General features: G+C 39.5%; 1 protein-coding gene across 3 annotated transcripts in view; it reads right to left on the reverse strand.

Moving 5' to 3' along the window:
- The window catches only part of cd99 (CD99 molecule), a 28366-nt gene extending 16315 nt beyond the window's left edge, over positions 1-12051 (reverse strand). Inside the window, exons 1-2 of one of the 3 annotated variants that reach the window (XM_041272077.1) lie at positions 11980-12051; positions 11638-11709 (exon numbers count right to left, since the gene is read on the reverse strand). In XM_041272077.1, coding sequence (XP_041128011.1) covers positions 11638-11695 — 58 coding nt within the window. In that variant the 5' untranslated portion in view covers positions 11696-11709; positions 11980-12051. The other 2 variants (XM_041272078.1, XM_041272076.1) reach the window with 2 other exon arrangements.
- Between the last annotated feature and the right edge of the window lie 359 nt (positions 12052-12410).

The following is a 12410-nucleotide window of genomic DNA, read 5'->3' on the forward strand; positions in this document are numbered from 1 at the left end:
TGAATTGCTGCATCAGCTTTTTTGGAGAACAATATATTGATAGTGAAAAATTAGGCATTGTCCATTGAATGGAGTATTCAGCCACCACATCATTTCACCTCCACCCCGGTTCTTTGTGTCAGTTTCTTTTTATTGGGCATGTTCTGTCTTTACATATTTGGTGGGTAACTCAAAACCAATAGTTTCCTGTATGAGTCAACTTAGCATTGTTTCAAACCCTGCCAGTCACACAAAAAACAGGATACAGCAACTGCAGATGATAATGAAGACTGTGTAAGACTTATTACCTGCTGGAACTAAACTGTCCTGACCAACTGATTCTTAGGACACTTGTATTCAAGTACCATATCAAATCAATATACAGTAAGGATATGCAATGTCAAAATTTTACTACGTATACTGTAGCCCAATGCTTCCTTCCCACATTCCTGGTCTGAACATCCTCTGCCTTCTCAGTTCTGAGACTCAAGCAGAGGCTAACAAGGTACATTTGATGGACTAATATCCACTGGGGATGAGAGTTGAAATGCATTAAGTTATGAAAAAAACCCAGTGTGGACAAGACTAAAATAAACCATTTGGGTGGAAAACCAACTATGAACTTTTGTCACTCAAGAGCAATTCCCTCACTACATGTATTTTTTTTGCATTACCAATATAGTCGTAACTGTTTGAAGGGTTTTGTTGGAAATGGAAAGCGAAGGCTTTTTGTAATTCATTGGGGTTTAAGAGGAGATGTACATCTATATTGTGGCAAGAGCAACCAAAAAGCAAAAGAAGAAACCAAGTTCAACAGTATAAACTTAGTTGCAGGAAGGCCCAGTCAAGAGTTGTTTCTTGTTTTATATACCCTTAAAATGGTCTTATTTCTCGAAGAAATATACGTCTCTGCCTTTGTGCTTGCTTCTAAATATGGTCCCCTTAGTCAGCAGCAAAGTTTGCCAATAATAAAATAACTTGGAACAACAATGTAACTGCTGCTAGTCATCTCTTGCTAGTTTTTTATTATATATATATATATATATATATATATATATATATATATATATATATATATATATATATATATATATTATATATATATATAATATATATATATATATTACACACACTAAATAGTGAGGCAAGTTTTACACTTGCTATGGATCAGGTACATTATTTTATATCTTTAACAAGGGGCAGACTTGTTAGATGACACTGGCTGAGAAAAGAGGACTGCAACTATTGTTTGATACACAAATAAGCTTACTTGACATCTTAAAATTCCTAATTGGTCTGATTGAATGAATCGTCACCTGCACAACAAGTTTCAATATGAAAGCTGAAAATGTATTTCAACAAACAAGTTTTTAGTTAAAAAAAAAAAAAAGCATTCTAGCCCTATTTCACTAAAGTAAAACATGCTTTTATTATTTTGAAATACCACTGCTTCAGAATAATAGTGCTGAACAGGAACGTTTTATTTAGGTGTTGAACTTAAACCCTGTAGCAACATGAACCTACCAATTTCCATATTTAAAAATAAATATAATTTAATAGAGAATAAAAACAAACTAAACCAAACTACCCAGCCTATATTTAATTAATGTTTTGTAGTCTCCAAACTGCCCCAATGTTGTAAACAGTGCAGTGCAGACTATGGGTCAAACCAGCGTTCATGTAGGGTGCGTTTCATTTTTCTCTTCTATCAATGTTGGACTTCTGGTGTCTTCTGAATAACTCTAAAATAATTTTTTTTTGTTTTTTTTTTTAAATGACATTTTAAAAAAGGCAAAATCATAGCAAAACATATAATAGTGTGTATATTAAAAAAAGAAATAAAAAAAAAAAAGTGGAAGGGCACCTAAGGTCTCAATCAAGTTACAGTCCAAAGAAAAAAAAAAAAAAAAAAAGGTCACAAAAGTCAAGCATGTCGTCTGTCGTCTACAGATTGAAAACCATCACCCATGATTCACCATTTTAATCTATCTATCAATTTCTTGATTTCATCATTTCCCAGGAAACACAACCTAATTGTGAAATGCAAAAACAAGTCTGATCTAAAGCAGAAACTGGTGAGTCAGACAAATATTCTGGCTTACAACAATGCCATTCCCCACTGATGCAAAACATGAGTCTTGGGGGGGGGGGGGGGGGGGGGAGGGGGGGGGGGGGGGGGGGGGGGGGTGCACCAGGCCAGTGGTACTACAATGTTCCTTTCAAAGACAGGGTTACAATACAAATGTCAGTATTAAAAACAGGTGGTGCAGTACAACAATCTTTAGTCTTCAACAATACATTTCAGAAAATGTCTGTTAAATATTTACATGCCACACAACTTGTCATTTGGCATTGCACTTTGCAATATCTTCTTAATTCTCCTATACCGTTTGTGAATCTTTACACTTGTTTAGATCCTTTATAACTGCTTTGTTTAAAATCCAGACTTCAACAGCAATGGGTTTAGCAGACACCAGCACACAAAGCAAGCTGAAAGCAGATTTTACTAATATTAAATATTGCAGACCACATTCAGACTTCCTCAAAAACACACGGCCATGCAGGGCTACCTTATGTAAAATTGGAGCTCTGGCAGTCAATTATTAAAAGCTTCTTGTAAAAAGGAGCCTGGCGCTTTGATGCTGTGGTTAAGGCACTCGCTTGCAGCATTTGTGGTAGCCAGTTAGTGCCCAGCTTCCTCCATGCTAGACATGCACACCATATCATGCTTTCTCAGTTCAAGCAGAAGCTGTTTTCACAATGTGTGGTAGAGGTACTGTACATGGGTCCTGTGTGGGCTCATAAGCAGAGGTTGACAATTGTTTTGTATTGCATGGCAAGGTGGACTAACATCCAGAAACAGTAAGCACCTGTTAAATTTACAATCACATTGCATTTCTAACAAACATTCACACACTTACTACAGTACATCCTCTAAAAGTCCTGTACACTCCTCCGGGCAGAAAAACAAGAAAACATATGCTTAGTAAGGTTAGAGATGAATTAAGAAAGGGTATAGTGAAACAATTTCACAGGAACGGGTTGCTTATGTAAGGAAGGAAAACTACCTGCATAGCAAAAGACATCCTAGATGTGTTGTCAAGCAAAGACAGCAGGAGGTTTGTAGGGTTTTCAATTCCTTGAAGGTATGTGGCACTTACAAGGTAGTAGGGGGCAACGATCTCATCGTGACGCTCAGAGACAATGGTGGAGATTGTGGGAGGGGGTGTGTCCCACCATTTTCGAAAAAGGGATTAAAATGGTGCATCCTGGCATAATTTTGAATGGTTTAAGCATGTGCTAGACTAGTAGTGGTCTGCTTGTAGTGCCTAACTAAGTACTCCATTGGTGTAATGAAGGAGTTTCAGCACTGCTCACAGCAAGGCAAGATCAACAAGAAATGTATTTTTGGAGCATCAAACTAATACAAGACTGCCTGAAAATGTATGTGGTATGGTGACTGCACCTTTAATTGTGTAGTTGTGATATGGGGAATGCATTAGAGAGGTCGTGATCTAACAGCATGTACTGCATCAGACAGCTCTTACGATTACATTACACAGTTTATTTCTCTGTAAAAACAAGGTTTAAAGTTGCAGCGTGTTCATTCTGCTATTTTTGATATTAAAACGCAACACAGCAAGTACATTGCCATATATTTCATTAACCCAATGAGATCTAAATTTAGTGAACGGCAGTACATTTTTGCTGCAGTCAAGTAAGCTGCAGTGCATTTCATTTTTAATTCTCAATATTTAGCTTTATCAGCAGTATTTCTATGCATTCTGTTTTCACCTTTTTGGTCAGTTTGAGAAATCAAATTTGTTTTCCCTGCAACAGCTGACCCTAGTTTAGTACAAAACTCACATTACATTACTTTGTTATTGTGGTTTAAGTTACCATGCTTGCTTCTTTTGCAAGCGTTATCAGCTCATCATTTTACTGGGGACTGCGATTAAATCATTCTTTAACTTCCAATGGTAAACAATGTTGCGGCAGCTATAGAAGATGAACAGACAAAAATAATTAATTTGTGGGACTCAAAACTTTTTTTTTAGGCACTCTACGATTTGACTGGCTAAAGATAACGTAGGTTTACTGGAGTTGACAAAAAACTGTATGGTAACCTTTTAACTTCATGTTTTATTTAGATATTGAGCTTTCTGCTGCATTACAGCCCTTAATGATTCTCTGTGTTAAGTTTTCAGGTCATTTTGTTAATGCGCAAGTATTTTTAGTTTTCTCTATTCTTGTTCTAAATTTCTAAAATTTATATAAATGCAACTGTTCAGTTGAAGCTTTTTTTTTTTTTTTTTTTTTTTTTTTTTTTTTTTTTTTAAAAACACACATGTACTTGCACACGTTTGGTCACCATCACAACTGCTGCATGTATTCTGCTGGTGTTACTATACAGCATCTCTGTGCACTTAAGCATCTGTATATCTTTCTTCTTACAGGCACAGAGACTCTATACATGAACCCCCACTATCTCAGACAAGCACCTGGGTACTTATTTGTACGATATCACAACAAAGGGAATACACTTTTTTTTTGGTGCATATGTAGAGCTGTTATGTACTATACAGCGCTTTCAAGTACAATACCACAACAAAATGGACCGAATACCTAAAAGTTATTTCACAAAAGTAGCCGGTGCAAACATAATTGTGGTGGGTCACGACGTCGTTGGCTTTCTTCGAAAAACCCTGCGTTTGTAGAAGAGAAAAGTTGCAGTTTGACACTTCTGAGAAGATTATGCTCTAGGTTGGTGGTACCCCGGTTAGGCCTACATCCTGATTGTTGTGGTTTGAGCCATTCCAGTCTTTAGTGTGAGCTTCAGTCATACTTGGGCCTTTTTTGTTTGTCCAATGTGTTTGCCAAGGTGTACTGTACCTAAAATGGCTTGTAGTAAAACCTGTAAACGAACCCACTGTTTTCATCACTGAAAAGTATGTTGATTTAGCGTTACCACTTCACAGGGCCCACCAACTAGAAACATAACTATCTCCAAATTGACAAGGACAGCTGACCTACATCTGTTAACTGTTCAAATCTCTTTACCTATAGTCTATAAATGGGAATATTGGAGGTTCAACTACAGTAAATGGTGCTTAACCGTAAATTCAGCGAATGAGGAAAAACTATTTTAAAAACCTATTAGTTTAAAACGTCATTCTAAGCTTCGGCACTATGGGTACAGGATGTCTTTCTTCAACAACACACTTCTAGAACATCTTAAGAGAACACAAATATTAAAAAGGTGTTCAAATAACGTTCTTAAAAAGAAAAAGGTTTACATTTCATCACGCAACACATTGTTTGGAGTCGTTTTACAGGGGACTGAAAAGGCGACATACAGATGCAAGTGACAAACATTTGTTTCCACTTTGACACCGAACTGCCCCCAGCATTGAGCAGCCCTAAGTTGTGAAAAGATTCTATCCCCTGAAACCAACACATATTTATTAATTTGCCATAATTTGTCAAACCTCTTTACTGCCGCACACCCAGTACAAGGAGGTGGTTATATTACTTTGAAATGCAGCCAAGGATGCCATCTACCTACAGATGCATTCTTGAGAAAAAGTAGCACTCTTGATTTTGAATGTTAAAAATCAGCAATATAACCCTTCTTGGCACACAGACCTTTACGTATTTCCTATATACGTTTACATGCAGTAGGCATCAGATATGCCCCTTTAATGACCTATGATTATAGTCCTAGAACCTTGTTCCCCAGAATCGGTTGAATAAATATAATGTGTGTAAATAAAGATGATACTTATTGCTTTTATTAATTTTAAAACCATGTTTGTTTTTTATTGTGCTCCATCCTACCTTAATACATACTTGTGTTCAGATATTTACAAGGCTGTCTAGTGAATTACTGTTTTTATTACTAATACAATACAAACTATTATTACCCACTGACACAATCTTTAATGACACTGGGGCGATTATTTAAAAGTTTTATAGTACACAAAACAGAATTCTTCCACATGATAGCAGTAAAAATTTTAAATTCACCTGCATGGATAATCAATTTCCATACTTGCCACTACACAGCTGATCAGACTCAGGCCCATTCAGGCTACCAGGGTCTGGATTAAAAAGAATAATGTACATTTTGCAGTTTAGTCATTTCCTAACCAGTGAAACTCAGGACAGCATATCATGCTTAAATACAGTAGGTTATTCATTACTTGAGCAGTTAATTTTAGATTATTACAGAACATAGTGCATGCTAAAATGTGGGATACTGTTCCAGCAATACAAAAAAGTGAACAATTTCCTATTTGATTTATTGTGCAATCGTCAGTTCATGTTTCCTGTGATTCTCTGCATCCTACAATAGAACAAGCTGTAACGTGAACATTTGTCCACTGTTAAATCGTGGATCCTAAAATTGTTTTGTCAGATGGGTAACTAAGCTATTAAGTATTACTTTCTCTTATCTTTGTACTAGAGGTACACACCACAATTTAGCTGGTGTATCACTGTAAAGTTAGTGAATCATTGTAAAGGGTGGAGTCATGAGATCCCCACTCTTTGGCTCATGCGTCTTTAAATGGTTTCAGCCCTGCATGCATCATACTTTCCAGTCAGCAGCAAACTACCAGACTGCCAGGCAACAAAATAACAAAACTTTAAAACAGTGAGGAGCTGAAGCTGTGGGAACGATTAAGAGGACTGAAAATTACTATAAACTAAACACATTTCAAATACACAGTATGGTGGCATTTCTGGCACATTAACCGTTTTACACAAAACAAACTATTTTGATCTGCATTGTGCATAATATTTATAGGCTGTACAGCACTGAGAAGTGGGTTAAAATTAAAGAAATGTCAACATGGTGGATCTCCGCTTGATTTCTATATGTTTTTAACATTAGCCTATAATAATTCCCTCAGTCACATCTGATGAAAGTCTTGAACACTGACAACAACTCTTATAGCATAAATAAATGGTGCCAGTATCAAATTCACACTTCTTATTGTCCAGTTAAACAAAATAATGGTATCTGGCTCAAACCTGTAAACTTTTCATATACATTCTTATTATAGTTTCAGTCTTTACCCTTCACACCAGCAGAATGGTAAATGCCTAATGTTTGTACACAAGCACAACCAAGCCTGTGTACATGGTATAATAATCACAACAGTCTTGGTTTATCTACTGGCTTCTTTCTCAGCTAAATATACCCAAATTTGAATTCCAAACCCCCACCACTACCATTGCAACTACAGTAGCACGCTTGGTCAGCACTGCTGATGGGAGACACCAACTGACTGCTAGCTTCCACATGCCAATGAAATGACACAACAGTCATTTAAGCTTGGCTGCTTTGTAAGCGGTTTGGGCAACTTATATTCAGGAAATACAGTCTATAAATGTACCATTAATGATCATGCAGCAATCCAAGAAATATTTAAATACATAAAAAAAAAAAAAAATCAGGAATTATATATTCTGTGGAGAGAGATCCCAGGGCAAGTACTTGAATAGCAAGTTCTTCACTGGAATGTAATGGTCAGAAGTCTACTCATCTGAACTTCCTAATCTAATTGTATTCCAGCCGCATTTCAAATAAGAAATACAAAATGTATGCAAGGCCAGTTCCTGTATTACATGATGGACCAACAGGTCAAATTCACAAGACTGTGTGCATTTTTACATTGTCCACTTTATATAAAACCAGTTTAATTTTGTTGTGGTCGTGACTTAATGAGATTGAATATGATCAACCTTACCTTTAAATAAATATAAAATTTACTAAATTTGCTACTTTTGGTACTTACAACAATGGCCGTAACTAGCTAGGAGAACACAGAGGTCATGTCCTGGGTTGTTATTTTGCATCATCAATGCCGATGCTCGTGTAAAAATTCTGGTAAAGTACAAAAGACTCTGTTGGTTTGCCTTGTAACAGATTTTGAGGTTGATTATTTTATACACACACTTATCACAAATACTGCCAGCTATCACTTGAAAGCTAAGTTTAACCTCGTAGAATATCAGCTCTGGTTACGACACTGCGTACAACTAGGGATGAAGCGATAGTAAATTTCCACAATAGTTGTGAGCTCACTATCACGATACACCAATTACCACGATAGTAGCGGTTACTTTTCAATTACTTTAACTGACTAAACAAAAAAATAACAAGTTGTCTTTCTCTATGATATGGTCTGCAACATAAGGAAGCTTGTCTAGGCGGGGGTGGGGGAAAAAAAAGCAAGAAACATCTAGCATACAATTGCAAGAAAAATAATGTCAATGAAATAATAATTTCAAAAAAGTTATACCTTAATTTAAGTGTGTCAAAACTGGACTGCAAGCTTTTTAGTCCTTTATTTATACATTTTATTTAAATATACTTTAGAAACACTACGTAACTAAAATATTAAGCATCTGTATTTCAATATATTTAAAGTAACTGCTTTCTGTAGCAGACATACTGCTAACTATTCAACTATTTTTCAAATAATTAGCAAAGTAAATTTAGTATTTTACAACCTGTGAATATGGAATAGAGCAGTATGGGCACGATGATTTTCTTTATGCATGTTCCTTTATCGTTATTTAACTTATAAAATTTAAGAAAACACATTTCAATACCATTATCAACTTTACCTGAGGTAGCCTGTTCTTCTGGTTGCATATAATAGCCTATAACATGGGCATATAGCTATAGGCAAAACTGTTTTAATGAGAATACACAATACATACATTTGATATTTCCAAATATGATGTTTCTGTAACTTTTTTTTTATTTAGGCTACGTTGTTTATGAACAAGTATGCACAGGGCCCAAGGAAGTACACAGTACCCTTCCTTAAATTAAAAAAAATTAGAAAAAAGTAACTTAAAACTAAACTGTTCCCACACTTCAAATAATTGCTCAAAAAATGTCCTATTAAAACAAAAAAATGTTTGGAAACCCATTCCGCCACCACAAAAAAATAAATAAATTGAAATTTCCATTATAAGGTTGACGTACTATCTCATTATTTTGACTATAATCAAAATAATGAGATAGGAAGTCAAAATAACAAGATGTGAAGTCAAAATGAGATAGTACGTTAACCTTATAATGGAAATTTGAAATGCCAGTTCCTGTATTACATGATGGACCAACAGGTCAAATTCACAAGACTGTGTGCATTTTTACATTGTCCACTTTATATAAAACCAGTTTAACCTTATAATGGAAATTTGAACCATATTTGTTTCTTTTGGTGACGGAAACAGGAGAGCCGCCGCTGCTGCCCAAGAGAGCTGCCACTGGCAGAGAGAGCCCGGCCCCACAACTGCTGCCAGTGAGTGTCCCACGCCGCCAGGGACAGGCTGCTCTGCACTATCAGTCTCCAAGAGAGAGAGAGCGCGCCGTGTCCATAGAGCCCCCGAGAGACAGCGCCCCGCGTCCACAGAGCCCCCGAGAGAGAGCACGCCGCATCCACAGAGCCCCCCGAGAGAGAGAGCGCAGAGTCCACAGAGCCCCCGAGAGAGAGCGCCCCACGTCCACAGAGCCCCCCGAGAGAGAGACAGCAGAGTCCACAGAGCCCCCGAGAGAGAGCGCGCCGCATCCACAGAGCCCCCGAGAGAGAGCGCGCCGCGTCCACAGAGCCCCCCCGAGAGAGAGCGCAGAGTCCACAGAGCCCCCGAGAGACAGCGCCCCGCGTCCATAGAGCCCCCCCGAGAGAGGGCGCACCGCGTCCAGAGTCCCCGAGAGAGAGCGCGCCGCGTCCACAGAGCCCCCCGAGAGAGCGCACGCTGCATCCACAGAGCCCCTGAGAGAGAGCGCCCCGCGTCTACAGAGTCCCCCGAGAGAGAGCGCAGAGTCCACAGAGCCCCCGAGAGACAGCGCCCCGCGTCCACAGAGCCCCCGAGAGACAGCGCACCGCGTCCATAGAGCCCCCCGAGAGAGAGCGCAGAGTCCACAGAGCCCCCCCGAGAGAGAGCGCGCGCCGCGTCCTCAGAGCCCCCCCGAGAGAGAGCGCGCGCCGAGTCCACAGAGCCCCCGAGAGAGAGCGCGTGCCGCGTCCACAGAGCCCCCGAGAGAGAGCGCGCCGCGTCCACAGAGCCCCCGAGAGAGAGCGCGCCGCGTCCACAGAGCCCCCCCCCCCCCCCCCCCCCCCCCCAGCCCACCCAGAGCCCCCCCCCCCCCCCCCCCCCCCCCCCCCCCGAGAGAGAGCGCGCAGAGTCCACAGAGCCCCCGAGAGAGGGCGCGCCGCGTCCACAGAGCCCCCGAGAGAGGGCGCGCCGCGTCCACAGAGCCCCCGAGAGAGGGCGCGCCGCGTCCACAGAGCCCCCGAGAGAGGGCGCGCCGCGTCCACAGAGCCCCCGAGAGAGGGCGCGCCGCGTCCACAGAGCCCCCCGAGAGAGGGCGCGCACAGTCCACAGAGCCCCCGAGAGAGAGCACGCACAGTCCACAGAGCCCCCGAGAGAGAGCGCCCAACGTCCACAGAGCCCCCGAGAGAGAGCGCGCCGCGTCTACAGGCAGTGTAGCATCGGGTCTCGCAGGACTTAAGAATGGGATTTTTTTGGTACTGAATTTAACTGCTGGGGGTGGGATTTGTATTGTAAATAACTGTATTGCTGTGCTCTGTCTATGTAGCTGATGCAGCCTAGTTCCAACCAGGTCCGCTCTTTCGCGGCCACAGCCAAGATAACAGCACTTATGCCAATCTAATTCCGCAATAAACAGCCTTTTCAAGTGCCAAAGAAATCTTTTGCAGTGTTTCCTTTCTTCCCACTGAACCCATAACAAGTTTCAGAAGAAACAAAGTTATTTTTTATAAGGATACTAATTGCTTTTACTCATTTAAAACATTTCAGTTTGTATTATGTTGCTGTAAGAGTAGCCTACACGCCTGTGTTCTGATATCTACAGGGCTGTTTTAGTGGACTTAACTTATTTGTATTAATGGTAGATCTAATTCCATTTTTAGATACAAATTCGTGCTTCTGGTTGTTCATTTTACAACGTTTTGAAATGTACCATATCGAGACCTTAATGTATCTTTACAGACAATGTGCCAGTTTCAAAGATTGTTAAACATGAAACTGACTTTTTCAGCCGTCTAAAAAGGTTTCATAAACCCAAAATTAACAGTTCGCTTTGTGAACTGGCCAATGACACTACAGTAGAAAAACAGCAAGCCATTGTTTCAGGGGTATTTAGGTTAAAAAATAATATTATTAGCCGAAGCCGCCGTCTACACAGAAATATTGTATTGGTGTGACGCAGCAAATGAGATGATACAACAAAACGTAAAAAAAAAAAAAAAAAAAAAAACAGGGCTGCACAATATGGTTGTAAATTATATTTTCCAACACAGTTTCAACATGTAAAATGATTTGCTTTGCTAACAAGATCTTGTTTATCTTTTAACAAACATTCAAACCCTGCCTTTTTATGGAATTCCTCAATGCAAAGAACAAATTGAGATATGGTATCACGCTTTAATGTTTGGGAAAGGCAAATAAATTTTTAAGGGGGGGGGGGGGGGGGGGGGGGGGGGGGGGGGGGGTGTGTGCATGTGTGTGAAGAACAACTCCTTACCACCTCTTCTTTTGTTTAGAGGACATTGTTCAAAGACGATTAAAAACTAAAATACATAAATGCATGCAATCACAAATCCAAATTCTTACCTTGTGCCGCTAGTGCAAAAGCCAGGCCTGCGAAAATGACAACCTTCAGGGACAACATCGCTCTCTTCCAAACTAAAATATTTAAAACAACGGTACAGTTAACTTAAAATATCCCTATGTCGGTTCCGTTTAAAAAAAAAATATATATTTATTTATTTATTTATATATAGATATATAAATTCTTCGCTAACATATAAAGCAACGAGAAAAAAAAACTGTATGCCTATACGAACAATCACAACTGGCACGCTTTCCACCGACAAATCGCTGAAACGAAGAACTTTGCACAAACAGAACACATTTTGTGTTAACTTAAGAGAAAAAAAAGTTTCGACTGCCAACCTAATTATAGGTTTGTGCTCCAATAAGCGCTCAAGAGGTTCACACAAACAGCCAGTGAAAGAAGTATGTGGGAGGGATGTAATGTTCAGATGGGTGTACCCTGGCCTCGCCCTTCAGAAGATGCCTCAGGCAGTGAGTTAATACGCGTTTTTTTTTTTGTTTTTTTTTTTGGGGGGGGGGGGGGGGGGTAGAGAGACTGCTCATCTATTACAATTCATTAGGTTTACCCTACTTAGACAAATAACTCTGTGTGTGTGTGTAAACACAAGACAAAAATAAATAAATAAATAAATAACTGGGTGTGGTTCTTGTCATAATCTAAAGCACATTTTGCAGAAACTGCAACCTACAGTCTTTTGTTCTTAAATAATTATGTTCACAATTGATGTGATGAATTGTTTATTGCAGTTTACTTTAAACAAACACAAATC

Source organism: Polyodon spathula, chromosome 15 (assembly GCF_017654505.1).
Source record: "Polyodon spathula isolate WHYD16114869_AA chromosome 15, ASM1765450v1, whole genome shotgun sequence".
In the NCBI taxonomy this organism is placed as follows: Eukaryota; Metazoa; Chordata; class Actinopteri; order Acipenseriformes; family Polyodontidae; genus Polyodon; species Polyodon spathula.